Below are 17,259 nucleotides of genomic sequence, written 5' to 3' on the forward strand. Positions count from 1 at the left end.
TTGATGACAGCAAGGTAGTAGATGTTGTCTATGTGGACCTTAGCGAGGCCTTTGATAAGGTCTTGCATGGGAAGTTATTCAAGAAGGTTCAGTCGCTTGGCCTTGAGGATAAGGTAGTAAACTGGATTAGACATTGGCGTCATGGGAAAAGCCAGACAGTGGCAGTAAGTGGTTGCCTCTCTAACCGGACTAGTGGTGTGTTGTGGACATTAGTATTGAGTCCGTTGCTGTTTGTCAACTGTAACATGATCTGGATGATAATGTGGTCAACTGGATCTGCAAATCTGCAAGATTCTCAAAATACTGGAGGAACTCAGCAGGTGAGGCAGCATCTATGGGAAAGAGTATAGTCAATGTTTTGGGCTGACACTCTTTGGCAGTACTGGAGAAAAAAAGATGAGGAGTAGATCTAAAAGGTGGGAGGGGAGCGAGAAACACATGGTGATAGGTGGTGATAGGTGAAACCAGGAGGGGGAGGGATGAAGTGAAGAGCTGGGAAGTTGATTGGCGAAAGAGATACAGGACTGTAGAAGGTAGAAATCTAATAGAAAAAGACAGGGCCATGGAAGAAAGAAAAGTGGGGTGGGAGGGGTAGGAGCACCAGAGAGAGGTGATGGGCAGGCAAGGAGCTAATGTGAGAGAGGGAAAATGGGATGGGGAATGGTGAAAGGGGGGCATTGCTAGAAGCTTGAGAAATCGATGTTCATGCCATCAGGTTGGAGGCTACCCAAACAAAATATAAGGTGTTGTTCCTCCAACCTAAGTGTGGTATCTTGACAGTAGAGGAGGCCATGAATGGACATATGGGGATGGGAAGTGGAATTAAAATGGCTGGCCACTGGGGGATGGTTCTTCTCACAAGCTACTTCTGGCAGACAGAGCATAAGTGCTCGATGAAGCGGTCTCCCAATTTACGTCAGCAAATTTAATTAGCAGATTGGTAAGAGTGGCATCCCTCACCCCTGCCCTTCAACACAGGTGTCCCTCAGGGCTGTGTACTAAGCCCCCTCCTTTACTCTCTGTATACCTATGGCTGTGTTGCCACCCACAGCTCCAATCTGCTAATTAAATTTGCTGATGATACTACACTGATTGGCCTAATTTCAAATAATAATGAGGCAGCCTACAGAGAAAAAAGTCATCACTCTGACACAGTGGCGTCAAGAAAACAACCTCTCCCTCAATGTCGCAAAAACAAAGGAGCTGGTTGTGGACTACAGGAGGAATGGAGACGGGCTCACCCCTATTGACATCAATGGATCTGGGGTTGAGGGGGTGAACAGCTTTAAGTTCCTTGGCATAAAAATCACCGAGGATCTCACGTGGTCTATACACACCAGCTATGTAGTGAAAAAGGCACAACAGCACCTCTTTCACCTCAGACAGTTGAATAAGATTGGTACGGGCCCCCAAATCCTTAGATCTTTCTATAGCAGCACAATTGAGAGTATCCTGACTGGCTGCAGCACTGCCTGCTATGGGAACTGCACTTGCCTCAATCGCAGAACTCTGCAGAGAGTGGTGCAGACAGTCCAGCACATCTGTAGATGTGAACTTCCCACTAATCAGGACATTTACAAAGACAGGTGTGTAAAAAGGGCCAGAAGACTCATTGGGGACCCGAGTCACCCCAACCACAAACTTTTCCAGCAGCTACCATCCGGGAAATGGAACCACAACATAAAAGCCAAGACCAACAGGCTCCTAGACAGCTTCTTCCACCAGGCCATCAGACTGCTTAACTCATGCTGACACAACTGTATTTCTATGTTATATTGACCACTCTGTTGTTAATACTATTTATTATAAATTACTCTAAATTGCACATTTAGACTGAGACATAACGTAAGGATTTTTACTCCATGTATATGAAGGATGTAAGTAATAAAAGTCAATTCAATTCAATATAGTTATCGATGTAGCATAGGATAAGTAAGGGAGTGACACCAGTGTGGGCTTGGAACATAGACTGTTCCACATAGTTGACAAAAAGACAGGCATAGCTGGGACCCATGTGAGTGTCCATGGCTAGACATTCTTTTTGAAGTGGGAGGAGCCAAAGGAGAAGTTATTAAGAGTGAGAACAAGTTCTGCCAAATGGAAGACAGTGGTGGTGGAGGGGAACAAGTTGCGTCTGGCATCCAGAAAGAAATGGAGAGCTTTGAGGCCTTCCTGGGCAGGGATGGAGGTGTATAGGGACTGGACATCCACAGTGAAAATGGGTGCCAGGGAACTCAAAATCATTGAAAAGATCAACAGTGTGTGAAGTGTCACAGATGTAGGTAGGAAGGGACTGAACTAGGAGGGAATAAAACAAGAGTTGAGGTTTCCAGCATCTACAGATTTTCTCTTATCTGTAAATCTGCAGATGACACTAAGATTGGGGGTGTAGTGGACAGCAAGGAAGACTATCCAAGTTTGCAGCAAGATCAGGTCCAGCTGGAAAAACGGGTTGAAAAATAGCAGATGGAATTTAATGCAGACAAGTGTGAGGTGTTGCACTTTAGGAGGGCAAACCAGTGTAGCACTTGCATGTGAGTGACAGAGGTGAGGAATACAGTAGAACAAAGGGATCTGGGAATACAGATCCAATTCCTTGAAAATGACACAGGTAGATAGGGTTGTGAAGAGAGATATAGGCATACTAGCCTTCATAAATCAAAGTACTGAGTACAGATGTAATGGTTAAGTTACATAAGATGTTGTTAAGTTCTAATTTAGAGTACAATGTGCAGTTTTAGTCACCACCTACAGGAAAGACCTCAATAAGTTTGAAAGAGTATGGAAAAAACTTGCAAGGATGTTATCAGAACTTGAGGACCTGACTTATTGGAAAAGGCTGAATAAGTTAGGACTTTATTCCTTAGAGCGTAGGAGAATAAGGGTAGATTTCAGAGGTATACAAAACTATGAGGGGTAGAGATAGGGTAAATGCAAACAACTTTTCCACTGAGGATGGGTCAGACTGGAACTAGAGGTCATGGGTTAAGGGTGGAAGGTGAAATGTTTAAGGGAAACATGAGGGGGAATTTCTTCACTCAGAGGGTGGTGAGAGTGTGGAATGAGCTGCCAGTGGAAGTGTTGGATAATTAAATAATTTCAATATTTAAGAGAAATTTGGATAGGTACATGGATAGGAGGCAAATGGAGGATTACAGTCCAGGTGCAGATTGATGGGACTAGGCAGATTAATAGTTCAGCACAGACTAGATAGGCCGAAGAGCCTGGTTCTGTGCTGTAGTGTTCTACAACTCTTTCATAACATTCTTGTCACTTTGGAAAGGAAGAATTTACATTAAACCATGCTTTTCAAGGCCCCAGATATCCCAAAGCATTTTATAGTCATGTATTTTTGAACACAGTTGTAATGTTGGAAAATGTGGGCAGATAATTTTGTGTATATTAAACTCCCACACAATGGAGTGAATTAACTGAAGAATAAATAGGATAGGGGAACTCCTTGGTCTTCTTCTGTTGAGGTTTTATAAAGCATTGGCCAGACTGTTCTTGGAGTATTATGAGCAGTTTTAAGCCCTTTTTCTGGGAAAGGATGTGCTTGCATTGAAGAGGGACCAGATGAGGTTCATGAGAATGATTCTGGGAATAAAAGAGCTAATGTACGAAGAGTGTTTGATGGCTCTCAGCCAGTACTCGCTGGAGTTTGGAAGAATGTGGGGGGTGGGGGATCTCATTGAAATCTATCAAATATTGAAAGGCCTAGATAGAGTGCACATGGAGAAGATGTTTCTTATACTGGGGAGTCTAGGTCCAGGGGGCAAAATCTCAAAATAAAAGGACACCCCTTTGGCCAAAAGGTGGTGAATCTGTGGAATTTATTGCCACAAACCTCTGGGGAGTCAATTCATTGGGTATATTTAAATTAGGGGTTGATAGGTTCTTGATTAGTAAAGTTGTCAAAGGTTATAGGGAGAAGGCAGAGTGGGTTTGATAAGAAAAATAAATCATCCATGATGTAATGGCAGAGCAGACTTGATGGGCCAAATAGCCAAATTCTGCTCCTGTGTCTTATGGTGTCATAATAGCAGCATAGAATCTTCTATGTTCACTAATGGAAAGCAGGAGTGACCTCAGTTCACATACTATTTGCATGGAGTACCACCAGCATTTGCATTGTTCCCCCAGTAGTGCACTTATTAAATGTGTTGCATGCAGAGAAGATTGACCCAGTATTTCTTGCACTTGAGTGCCTCAGTTATGAGGAGGTTGCTTAGACTAGGACTTTATTCCCTGGGATTTGGGAGATTGAGGTGTGGCTTGTGAGAGGTATACAAGATTATGCAGAGACATAGAAAGTACATGGTCTTTTACTAGGGGAGGGAGGTGGGTGCTAAAAGCAAGACAGCATTGGTTTAAGATTAGAGGTGAGAGAGTTATAAGGGATATTAGGGAAATTTCTTCACTCAAAGGGTGGTATGTATTTGGAATGAGCTGCCAGAAAGCCACAGTAGTTAACACAGGCTTTACAGTACCAGTGACCCGGGTTCAATTCCCACTGTTGTCTGTAAGGAACTTGTATGTTCTCCCCATGACAACATGGGTTTCCTCCAGGTGCTATGGTTTCCTCCCACAGTCCACAGATGTACCAGTTGGTAGGTTAATTGGTATTTGTAAACTGTCCTGTGATTAAGCAAGGGTAAAATTGTGGGGGTGCTGGGAGTGCAGCTCAATAGTCTGGAAGAACCTGTTCCACGCTGTATCGCAAAAATATAGTGCTTGAGATGACACATTAGCAGCATTTTAAAACTGTCTAAATAAGTACATTGATAGAAGAAGATTGGGGGTTACAGGCCAACTGTGGTCACATGGCTAACAGTTGCTGTGTAACAGTCATCATGGACAACTTGGGCTGTAGGGTCTATTTCCATGCTGTATATGTCTATGACTTTATGTGAAGAAGCTTTCTCCTTCAACCTCAACATTTTACTGGAAAGCTTATTATACTACTGTGTAACATATAAAGGTGCTTTGGGGGTAATGATGCATCCAATGGTCTGGAAAATCTGCCAGTCCAGCTTCAGCAAAATATGAGGGTGCCGCATTATCAAAATTTTACAGTACAGGTACTTAATTTGCTGAGACCTTATGCAGATATTTGGATTTCTACATTCCATTAAGAAGACTCTCACCAGTTTGCGTATTCTATCCAGAGCTAGATCAATTATCTCTCTGCCAATGCTGTAGTGCCCACGAGCATAATTGTTGGCAGCATCTTCCTTGCCAGTGATGAGTTGCTCAGGATGGAAGAGCTGTCGATAGGTACCAGTACGGACCTCATCTGGAATGAGGAATAATAAGTTTTCAGAAATGATGATAAGGGGAAGTAGCCATGATCAGAAAGTAGTGCTAGTCTCCATTTGGTCAAAGCAAGAACTAATCAAATGGACAACACACATAACATAGAATACTACAGCTCAGACACTGTAGCTCAGCCTTATAGCCCATCTAGGAAGTGCCAAACTATTAATCTGCTTAGTCCCATCAATCTGCACCTGGACCATAGCCCACCAAATCACCCCCCTCCCCATCCATGTATTATCCAAACTTCTCTTAAATATTGAGATCAAATCTGCATCCACCACTTCTGCTGGCAGCTTGTTCCACACTCTCACCACCCTCTGAGTGAATAAGTTCCCCCTTATGATCACTTTAAACATTTCTCCTTTCACCCTGAACATGACCTCTAGTTGTAGTCTCACCTAATCTCAATGGAAAAGGCTTGCTTGCACCTACCCTATCTATACCCCTCATAATTGTGTATACCTGTATCAAATCTCCCCTCATTCTGCTACACTGTAGGGAATAATATCTGGGTACTTACACAAATTTAAAAGTTGCAATTAAACCTGCATCCACCTCCTCTAGACTATGACTTCCTGCTGCTTGTAAGCAGTATTCCCATTATTCGAAGTTCTTTTTGCTGTTTAGATTTTTGCAGAGACAAATTACTCTTTTTTTAAGAGAATACACTAGGAGAGACTTCTAATCTTATTTTATGGGATGCTTTTAAAGCTTATATTAGAGGGCAAATTATTTCTTTTAGCGCAAGTGTTAAGAAAAAAGCTAATAAGGAGAGAATTGAATTAGCCAATCAGTTGAAACAACTAGACCAAAAATATGCTTTGGCTCCAGATCCTGCTTTACATAAAAGATGTGTTGAAATTAAAACTAAATATCATCTGCTTTTAACTTATCCAATTGAAACTCAACTTTTAAAAGATAAAAGTCAGTTTTATGTTCATGGAGAAAAAATGGATAAACTATTGACTAACCAATTAAAGACCTTATCGTTAAACGCCAAATTAAAGAAATTTGTAAAGCTAATTGTGATAAAACATCTGATCATTTAGAAATAAATGATACTTTTAAAGAATTCTATTCTAAACGTTATAGTTCTGATCCTCCTAAAGATAAAACTGTAATGAATAATTTCTTAGATCGATTAAACATTCCTACACTTTCTGATGATAATCGAAAATTGCTGGATCAACCCATTTCTTATGAGGAAATTGCCGAGGTTTTTCACTCTTTGCACTCGGAGAAGGTCCCAGGTCCTGATGGATCTTCTGGAGAATTTTATAAGGCTTTTTCCTCTTTGCTTATATCTCACTTATATACAATCTTTCAGACTCTTTTAAATTAGGTAGGTTGCCACAATCTTTTTATGAAGCCTCTATTTGGCTTATTCTTAAAAAGAATAAGAATCCAACTGAATGTTCTTCTTATAGACCAATTTCCTTACTTAATGTTGATACTAAAATTTTATCTAAACTTTTGGCTCATAGGATTGAAAATATTTTGCCATCTACTATTTCTGATGATCAGACTGGATTTACCAAAAATCGATACTCACACTTTAATATTCGTCATTTATTGAATGTTATTTATTCTCCTTCAAAAGAGATATTGGTATGTGTGATATCCTTAGATTCTGAGAAAGCCTTTGATCAGGTTGAATGTAATTATTCATTTAAAACTTTAGAAAAAATTAACTTTGGGCCCAATTTTATTCAATTGATTAAATTACCTTATCTATCTCCCTCCGCTCAGATTCTTACTAACTCTCAGAATTCTAAACATTTTAAACTTCAACGTGGAACTAGACAAAGTTGTCCTTTGAGTCCTTTGCTTTTTGGTTTTGTCTTGGAACCTTTAGCTATTGGTTTCCGGGAATCTAATGATATCACTGGTATTTTAAGGAGGGGTATTACCCGCAAAGTTTCGTGTTATGCTGATGACCGTTTGCTCTACATTTCTAATCTGGCGTCTTCTTTACCTTCTGTACTTTCTTTACTCTCCTGCTTTAGTCAGTTTTCAGGATATAAACTTAACTTTCATAAGAGTGAACTGTTTACTTTGAATAATTTGGTATTAGTTAATACTAACCTTCCTTTTAAAATTGTAAGAAATCAATTTACTTATTTGGGTGTAACAATGACTAGGAATTACAAATTCCTTTCTAAAGAAAATTCTTTTACAATTCTGAATTATGTTAAGAAGGCACTATCAAATTGGTCACCCCTCTCTTTATCATAGATTGGCCAAATTATTTCTATTAAAATGAATATTTTGCCTAAATTTTTATATTTATTTCAGGCCGTACCTGTTTTTATTCCTAAATCCTTTTTGATTATCTGGATTCTATTATATCTTTTTATAAATGGAAAAATAAAATTTCTTGATTAAGTAAAGTTCATCTTCAAAAAGCCAAAAAGAAATGGAGGTTCAGCCTTACCCAATTCTAGGTTTTATTACTGGGCAGTCAAGATACAGAATCTTATGTTTTGGTTATATTATATTAATCGAGGACTGTCCGGTCTGGGTTTCTTTAGAAGCTAATTCTGTTAATAAATTTTCTATCATTTCTCTTCTCGGATCCTCAATTCCTTTATCTTTAAGTAATTTAACTCATAATTTTGTAGTTAAACACACGTTGAGGATTTGGGTATAATTTAGAAAATATTTTGTTTTTTTGAGTTTTTCACTTTCCAGTCTCATTTTTTCTAACTTTTTTTAAACCTTCTATGACTGATGTAGTTTTTAAAGAGTGGAATAGATTGGGTATTAAATGTTCTCAGGATTTGTTTGTTGGTGATAATCTCTCTTCATTTGAACAACTGTCAGCTAAGTATAGCCTACCCAAAACCCACTTTTTACGATATTTACAAATTAGAGACTTTTTGCGTTCTCAAGTACATACATTTCCTAAAAGTCCAGATAAGAATTTACTTGATACAGTTTTTAATTTGAAACCCTTCCATAATGGATCTATATCTAATATTTATGGTATGTTGTTGGGAATGAGAAATATTCCTTTAGACAAAATTAAAAATCTCTGGGAACAAGATTTACAGATTCCAATTTCTGAGGATACTTGGAATGAATTTTTTTAATTGTTAATACCTCATTGTTATGTGCCTGTCATTCCCTTCTACAATTTAAAGTGGTTCATAGAACCCACATGACTAAAGATAAGCTGTCTCGTTTTTATTCTGATATATCTCCCTATTGTGATAGATGTAATAATGGAGAATTATTAATGAATTCACTAATTCATATGTTTGGACTTAGAGTCTTGAAAAATATTGGAAGGAAGTATTCCAAACTTTTTCGGTGCTTTTTAAAGAGAATTTTAAACCTAATCCTTTGACTGCCTTTTTTGGAATTGTTGGAGGAAATGATATTATTTTGGAGACACATGACTCGCACATTTTGGCTTTTATTTCTCTTATAGCCAGGAGGGCATTGTTGCTTAAGTGGAAGGATGCCACTCCGCCTACTCATACTCATTGGTTACATGATGTTGTCATGTTTAAATTTAGAAAAGATTCCCAGTTCAATTTCTGAACCTAGACAAGATTTTTAACATTGTGGGGACCTTTTTTGAACTATTTCCAAAATCTTTGATTTGCTATTAAGCACAGATGGTGGTTAATAATATGTTTTACTATATGATAAGGATATTTTTCCCTTTTCTTTTTTTTAAACCGAACAGCTGTTTTTTCTGGTAGTGGGTTTAGATTTTTTTTGTATAATAAAATTATCTTTTCTCACTATTATGTTTAAATTTAATTTATATGAATATGGGGTAATGAGACTATATTTATGATTCCAATATATTGTAATTGATATATTATATATCCTACTGTACTCTGTATTCTTTTATGTAAGAAATCAATAAAAATATTGAAAAAGAAGATTTCTACAATACATGGGTGAATTTGAAGATAAGGCATTGACCAATATTGCATTACACTCACCAATGACAGTGGGTTCTAAATCAATGAATAGAGCTCTTGGTACAAGCTTCCCGCCACCTGTATCAGTAAAGAAAGTGTTGTAGGAATTGTCTGCAGCTCCATAAATCCAATCCCTGGCCATAAATCCATTGGGCTGGATCCCATGTTCTAAACAGTACAATTCCCAACAAGCATTTCCGATCTGGACACCAGCCTGGCCAATATGGATGGAGATACACTCATGCTGTGAACCAAAATGTTTAAAATTATAATAAAGCCGGTCTAGCAACAGCAAGTCATAACAAATCAAAAAACAGAAGAGAATCTGTAGATGCTGTAAATCTAGAGCAACACACACAAAATGCTGGAGGAACTCAGCACGTCAGGCAGTATCTATGGAGTGGAATAAAGAGTCAACGTTTTGTGCTGAGACCCTTCAGCAGGATTAAATCAGAGTTATCAAACCCTTCATCTGGGTCATAGCAATCTTATTTTATTACTTCTATGTTCCAAAAAAAAAACGCTTGGTTGTCAGGAAATGTAGAGGAGGCTTGACCCAAAGGAGGAGGAGCAGAGACAATTCAGTGGTGAACATAAATTTTAATAACAAGCCACAAGGGGCTACAAAACAAGATAGAACATAAACTAAATGCAACAAGTAAACTTTAGGCAGGAAGACTGAAAGCTAACAGCAATTAGTTGAATCCAGGTGGTTCAATGGTTGAACAAGGGCTGTGGCTGACAACTGGGGTTAAATAGGCTGCAGGTGATAAGTCTGGAATTGGCAGCAGATGAATCCTATCAACTGGGTGCTGACTGGGAGGTGCTTGAATGTGCAGGTTGGGAGGTGGCAGCGGGAACAGGCCTTATTTTGTAGTAATTTGCCAGGCAACAACTGCTATCCCCGTGAATCTAGTGACTCCTTTAGATGGATTTTCCACTCCCAGCAGATTTTGTTGTTGGGTAAAAGTTCTGCAGCCTGTGTATGGATTCATGGTGCTGGCAGTGGTTGAGATAGAGGTGCTGGCATGGGTAGGGGGGATGGGTTGTGTTAGGTTTTATAGTGGGGGTCACTTGGCCAGTGGTGTAGGAGGAGGGTGGATGAAATTATGTGGGGTTACACTAGCAGTGGGATGTGGTTGCTGAATGGGGTTCTTGACGATGGAAACTGGATCAGTTACTGATAGTCAGAGTTGCATGTTACTGAGGTAGAATGAGAAATGAGCTATTGATATTGGGTGGGCAGGATTGGCAGTGGGTAAGATTAACCTGGCCATGGGTTGCTGTGGTGAGTGTTTGGTGCTGTTGGGTAAGAGTGGTGGTGGGGTTGAGGTTGGTGATAGAGGATTGTGGGTGGGTGGTGTTGTGGAGAAGGTGGGTGGTGTTGGGAGAAGTTGTGTGGTTTTGAGGAGGGCGTAGCTGGTTTTGGGGAAGGGTATGGTTAGTGTTGAGCAGAGTTTAGTGGTGTTTCGGAGGGGTGGCATTCGGGAGAGGTAGTTGGTGTTGAAGGGTGGTATTTGACAGGGGTGTGGTTAGTGTTGGGGAAGGGATGATGTTAGAGAGGGGGTGGTTTGTATTGAAGAGGGGTGTTAGGAAGGACATGGTTGGTGTTCGGGAAGGGGTGGTATTGGGAGATGTGGTTAGTGTTGAACCATAGAACATTACAGCACAGAACCGGGCCTTTTGGCCCTTTATGGCTGTGCGAAAGCATTTTTCTGTCTAGTCCCAGAATTGTCGACATTTTGATGTGTCCTGATGCAGGGCTTCCTCCCAAATCAGCCCACTGAGTTCCAGAAGGCTGCTTCTCAGAATTACACCTTCATATTAAAAGGCTTTTATTGAGTTGTGCAGCATAAGCTCAGAGCTACAGCTAGTCAGCCTTTTCTTCTTGGAGCAACAGAAGATCAGAGGTGACCTGATAGAGGCATATAAGATGATGAGAGGCATTTATCGTATGGATAGTCAGAAGCTTTTTCCCAGGGCTAATATTCTTGACACGTTTCTGAGCAGTGGTATTAGGGAGGATGTGGTTGGTGGGGAGCAGTGGTACTGGGAGATGTGGTTAGTGGGGAGCAGTGGTACTGGGAGATGTGGTTGGTGTTGAGCACTGGTATTAGGGAGGATGTGGTTGGTGGGGAGCAGTGGTACTGGGAGATGTGGTTGGTGGGGAGCAGTGGTATTAGGGAGGATGTGGTTGGTGTTGAGCAGTGGTATTAGGGAGGATGTGGTTGGTGGGGAGCAGTGGTATTAGGGAGGATGTGGTTGGTGTTGGGCAGTGGTACTGGGAGATGTGGTTGGTGGAGTGCAGTGGTACTGGGAGATGTGGTTGGTGTTGAGCAGTGGTACTGGGAGATGTGGTTGGTGGGGAGCAGTGGTATTAGGAAGGATGTGGTTGGTGGGGAGCAGTGGTATTAGGGAGGATGTGGTTGGTGGGGAGCAGTGGTATTAGGAAGGATGTGGTTGGTGGGGAGCAGTGGTACTGGGAGATGTGGTTGGTGTTGAGCAGTGGTACTGGGAGATGTGGTTGGTGGGGAGCAGTGGTATTAGGAAGGATGTGGTTGGTGGGGAGCAGTGGTATTAGGGAGGATGTGGTTGGTGGGGAGCAGTGGTATTAGGAAGGATGTGGTTGGTGGGGAGCAGTGGTATTAGGGAGGATGTGGTTGGAGGGGAGCAGTGGTATTAGGGAGGATGTGGTTGGTGGGGAGCAGTGGTATCAGGAAGGATGTGGTTGGTGGGGAGCAGTGGTATTAGGGAGGATGTGGTTGGTGGGGAGCAGTGGTATTAGGGAGGATGTGGTTGGTGGGGAGCAGTGGTATTAGGGAGGATGTGGTTGGTGGGGAGCAGTGGTATTAGGGAGGATGTTGTTGGTGGGGAGCAGTGGTATTAGGGAGGATGTGGTTGGTGGGGAGCAGTGGTATCAGGAAGGATGTGGTTGGTGGGGAGCAGTGGTATTAGGGAGGATGTGGTTGGTGGGGAGCAGTGGTATCAGGAAGGATGTGGTTGGTGGGGAGCAGTGGTATCAGGAAGGATGTGGTTGGTGGGGAGCAGTGGTATTAGGGAGGATGTGGTTGGTGTTGAGCAGTGGTACTGGGAGATGTGGTTGGTGGGGAGCAGTGGTATTAGGGAGGATGTGGTTGGTGGGGAGCAGTGGTATTAGGGAGGATGTGGTTGGTGGGGAGCAGTGGTATTAGGGAGGACGTAGTTGGTGTTGAGCAGTGGTATTAGGGATGTTGTGGTTGGTGGGGAGCAGTGGTATTAGGGAGGTTGTGGTTGGTGTTGAGCAGTGTTATTAGGGAGGACGTAGTTGGTGGGGAGCAGTGGTATCAGGAAGGATGTGGTTGGTGGGGAGCAGTGGTATTAGGGAGGACGTAGTTGGTGGGGAGCAGTGGTATCAGGAAGGATGTGGTTGGTGGGGAGCAGTGGTATCAGGAAGGATGTGGTTGGTGTTGAGCAGTGGTATTAGGGAGGACGTAGTTGGTGGGGAGCAGTGGTATCAGGAAGGATGTGGTTGGTGGGGAGCAGTGGTATTAGGAAGGATGTGGTTGGTGGGGAGCAGTGGTATCAGGAAGGATGTGGTTGGTGGGGAGCAGTGGTATTAGGGAGGATGTGGTTGGTGTTGAGCAGTGGTATTAGGGAGGACGTAGTTGGTGGGGAGCAGTGGTATCAGGAAGGATGTGGTTGGTGGGGAGCAGAGGTATTAGGGAGGATGTGGTTGGTGGGGAGCAGTGGTATCAGGAAGGATGTGGTTGGTGGGAGCAGTGGTATTAGGAAGGATGTGGTTGGTGGGGAGCAGAGGTATTAGGGAGGAAGTGGTTGGTGGGGAGCAGTGGTATTAGGGAGGATGTGGTTGGTGGGGAGCAGTGGTACTGGGAGATGTGGTTAGTGGGGAGCAGTGGTACTGGGAGATGTGGTTGGTGTTGAGCACTGGTATTAGGGAGGATGTGGTTGGTGGGGAGCAGTGGTACTGGGAGATGTGGTTGGTGGGGAGCAGTGGTATTAGGGAGGATGTGGTTGGTGTTGAGCAGTGGTATTAGGGAGGATGTGGTTGGTGGGGAGCAGTGGTATTAGGGAGGATGTGGTTGGTGTTGGGCAGTGGTACTGGGAGATGTGGTTGGTGGAGTGCAGTGGTACTGGGAGATGTGGTTGGTGTTGAGCAGTGGTACTGGGAGATGTGGTTGGTGGGGAGCAGTGGTATTAGGAAGGATGTGGTTGGTGGGGAGCAGTGGTATTAGGGAGGATGTGGTTGGTGGGGAGCAGTGGTATTAGGAAGGATGTGGTTGGTGGGGAGCAGTGGTATTAGGGAGGATGTGGTTGGTGGGGAGCAGTGGTATCAGGAAGGATGTGGTTGGTGGGGAGCAGTGGTATTAGGGAGGATGTGGTTGGTGGGGAGCAGTGGTATTAGGGAGGATGTGGTTGGTGGGGAGCAGTGGTATTAGGGAGGATGTGGTTGGTGGGGAGCAGTGGTATTAGGGAGGATGTTGTTGGTGGGGAGCAGTGGTATTAGGGAGGATGTGGTTGGTGGGGAGCAGTGGTATCAGGAAGGATGTGGTTGGTGGGGAGCAGTGGTATTAGGGAGGATGTGGTTGGTGGGGAGCAGTGGTATCAGGAAGGATGTGGTTGGTGGGGAGCAGTGGTATCAGGAAGGATGTGGTTGGTGGGGAGCAGTGGTATTAGGGAGGATGTGGTTGGTGTTGAGCAGTGGTACTGGGAGATGTGGTTGGTGGGGAGCAGTGGTATTAGGGAGGATGTGGTTGGTGGGGAGCAGTGGTATTAGGGAGGATGTGGTTGGTGGGGAGCAGTGGTATTAGGGAGGACGTAGTTGGTGTTGAGCAGTGGTATTAGGGATGTTGTGGTTGGTGGGGAGCAGTGGTATTAGGGAGGTTGTGGTTGGTGTTGAGCAGTGTTATTAGGGAGGACGTAGTTGGTGGGGAGCAGTGGTATCAGGAAGGATGTGGTTGGTGGGGAGCAGTGGTATTAGGGAGGACGTAGTTGGTGGGGAGCAGTGGTATCAGGAAGGATGTGGTTGGTGGTGAGCAGTGGTATCAGGAAGGATGTGGTTGGTGTTGAGCAGTGGTATTAGGGAGGACGTAGTTGGTGGGGAGCAGTGGTATCAGGAAGGATGTGGTTGGTGGGGAGCAGTGGTATTAGGAAGGATGTGGTTGGTGGGGAGCAGTGGTATCAGGAAGGATGTGGTTGGTGGGGAGCAGTGGTATTAGGGAGGACGTAGTTGGTGGGGAGCAGTGGTATCAGGAAGGATGTGGTTGGTGGGGAGCAGAGGTATTAGGGAGGATGTGGTTGGTGGGGAGCAGTGGTATCAGGAAGGATGTGGTTGGTGGGAGCAGTGGTATTAGGAAGGATGTGGTTGGTGGGGAGCAGAGGTATTAGGGAGGAAGTGGTTGGTGGGGAGCAGTGGTATTAGGGAGGATGTGGTTGGTGGGGAGCAGTGGTACTGGGAGATGTGGTTAGTGGGGAGCAGTGGTACTGGGAGATGTGGTTGGTGTTGAGCACTGGTATTAGGGAGGATGTGGTTGGTGGGGAGCAGTGGTACTGGGAGATGTGGTTGGTGGGGAGCAGTGGTATTAGGAAGGATGTGGTTGGTGGGGAGCAGTGGTATTAGGGAGGATGTGGTTGGTGGGGAGCAGTGGTATTAGGAAGGATGTGGTTGGTGGGGAGCAGTGGTATTAGGGAGGATGTGGTTGGAGGGGAGCAGTGGTATTAGGGAGGATGTGGTTGGTGGGGAGCAGTGGTATCAGGAAGGATGTGGTTGGTGGGGAGCAGTGGTATTAGGGAGGATGTGGTTGGTGGGGAGCAGTGGTATTAGGGAGGATGTGGTTGGTGGGGAGCAGTGGTATTAGGGAGGATGTGGTTGGTGGGGAGCAGTGGTATTACGGAGGATGTTGTTGGTGGGGAGCAGTGGTATTAGGGAGGATGTGGTTGGTGGGGAGCAGTGGTATCAGGAAGGATGTGGTTGGTGGGGAGCAGTGGTATTAGGGAGGATGTGGTTGGTGGGGAGCAGTGGTATCAGGAAGGATGTGGTTGGTGGGGAGCAGTGGTATCAGGAAGGATGTGGTTGGTGGGGAGCAGTGGTATTAGGGAGGATGTGGTTGGTGTTGAGCAGTGGTACTGGGAGATGTGGTTGGTGGGGAGCAGTGGTATTAGGGAGGATGTGGTTGGTGGGGAGCAGTGGTATTAGGGAGGATGTGGTTGGTGGGGAGCAGTGGTATTAGGGAGGACGTAGTTGGTGTTGAGCAGTGGTATTAGGGATGTTGTGGTTGGTGGGGAGCAGTGGTATTAGGGAGGTTGTGATTGGTGTTGAGCAGTGTTATTAGGGAGGACGTAGTTGGTGGGGAGCAGTGGTATCAGGAAGGATGTGGTTGGTGGGGAGCAGTGGTATTAGGGAGGACGTAGTTGGTGGGGAGCAGTGGTATCAGGAAGGATGTGGTTGGTGGGGAGCAGTGGTATCAGGAAGGATGTGGTTGGTGTTGAGCAGTGGTATTAGGGAGGACGTAGTTGGTGGGGAGCAGTGGTATCAGGAAGGATGTGGTTGGTGGGGAGCAGTGGTATTAGGAAGGATGTGGTTGGTGGGGAGCAGTGGTATCAGGAAGGATGTGGTTGGTGGGGAGCAGTGGTATTAGGGAGGATGTGGTTGGTGTTGAGCAGTGGTATTAGGGAGGACGTAGTTGGTGGGGAGCAGTGGTATCAGGAAGGATGTGGTTGGTGGGGAGCAGAGGTATTAGGGAGGATGTGGTTGGTGGGGAGCAGTGGTATCAGGAAGGATGTGGTTGGTGGGAGCAGTGGTATTAGGAAGGATGTGGTTGGTGGGGAGCAGAGGTATTAGGGAGGAAGTGGTTGGTGGGGAGCAGTGGTATTAGGGAGGATGTGGTTGGTGGGGAGCAGAGGTATTAGGGAGGATGTGGTTGGTGGGGAGCAGTGGTATTAGGGAGGATGTGGTTGGTGGGGAGCAGTGGTATTAGGGAGGATGTGGTTGGTGGGAGCAGTGGTATTAGGAAGGATGTGGTTGGTGGGGAGCAGTGGTATTAGGGAGGACGTGGTTGGTGGGGAGCAGTGGTATCAGGAAGGATGTGGTTGGTGGGGAGCAGTGGTATCAGGAAGGATGTGGTTGGTGGGGAGCAGTGGTATCAGGAAGGATGTGGTTGGTGGGGAGCAGTGGTATTAGGGAGGATGTGGTTGGTGGGGAGCAGTGGTATCAGGGAGGATGTGGTTGGTGGGGAGCAGTGGTATCAGGAAGGATGTGGTTGGTGGGGAGCAGTGGTATTAGGGAGGATGTGGTTGGTGGGGAGCAGTGGTATTAGGGAGGATGTGGTTGGTGGAGAGCAGTGGTATTAGGAAGGATGTGGTTGGTGGGGAGCAGTGGTATTAGGGAGGATGTGGTTGGTGGGGAGCAGTGGTATTAGGGAGGATGTGGTTGGTGGGGAGCAGTGGTATTAGGGAGGTTGTGGTTGGTGTTGAGCAGTGGTATTAGGGAGGTTGTGGTTGGTGTTGAGCAGTGGTATTAGGGAGGACGTAGTTGGTGGGGAGCAGTGGTATTAGGGAGGATGTGGTTGGTGGGGAGCAGTGGTATCAGGAAGGATGTGGTTGGTGGGGAGCAGTGGTATCAGGAAGGATGTGGTTGGTGGGGAGCAGTGGTATTAGGGAGGATGTGGTTGGTGGGGAGCAGTGGTATTAGGGAGGATGTGGTTGGTGGGGAGCAGTGGTATTAGGGAGGATGTGGTTGGTGGGGAGCAGTGGTATTAGGGAGGACGTAGTTGGTGGGGAGCAGTGGTATTAGGGAGGATTTGGTTGGTGGGGAGCAGTGGTATTAGGGAGGATTTGGTTGGTGGGGAGCAGTGGTATTAGGGAGGATGTGGTTGGTGGGGAGCAGTGGTATCAGGAAGGATGTGGTTGGTGGGGAGCAGTGGTATCAGGAAGGATGTGGTTGGTGGGGAGCAGTGGTATCAGGAAGGATGTGGTTGGTGGGGAGCAGTGGTATCAGGAAGGATGT

General features: G+C 44.9%; 1 protein-coding gene across 1 annotated transcript in view; it reads right to left on the reverse strand.

Moving 5' to 3' along the window:
* The window catches only part of LOC132392141 (tubulin alpha-1B chain-like), a gene marked incomplete at its 3' end in the record, with an annotated part of 38,468 nt that overhangs the window by 5,889 nt on the left and 15,320 nt on the right, over positions 1 to 17,259 (reverse strand). The window contains exons 2-3 of the mRNA XM_059965989.1: positions 9,279 to 9,501; positions 5,148 to 5,296 (exon numbers count right to left, since the gene is read on the reverse strand). Coding sequence (XP_059821972.1) covers positions 5,148 to 5,296; positions 9,279 to 9,501 — 372 coding nt within the window. The remainder of the gene's footprint in view (positions 1 to 5,147; positions 5,297 to 9,278; positions 9,502 to 17,259) is intronic.

The sequence above is a fragment of the Hypanus sabinus genome, chromosome 4 (genome assembly GCF_030144855.1).
Source record: "Hypanus sabinus isolate sHypSab1 chromosome 4, sHypSab1.hap1, whole genome shotgun sequence".
Taxonomy (NCBI): Eukaryota; Metazoa; Chordata; class Chondrichthyes; order Myliobatiformes; family Dasyatidae; genus Hypanus; species Hypanus sabinus.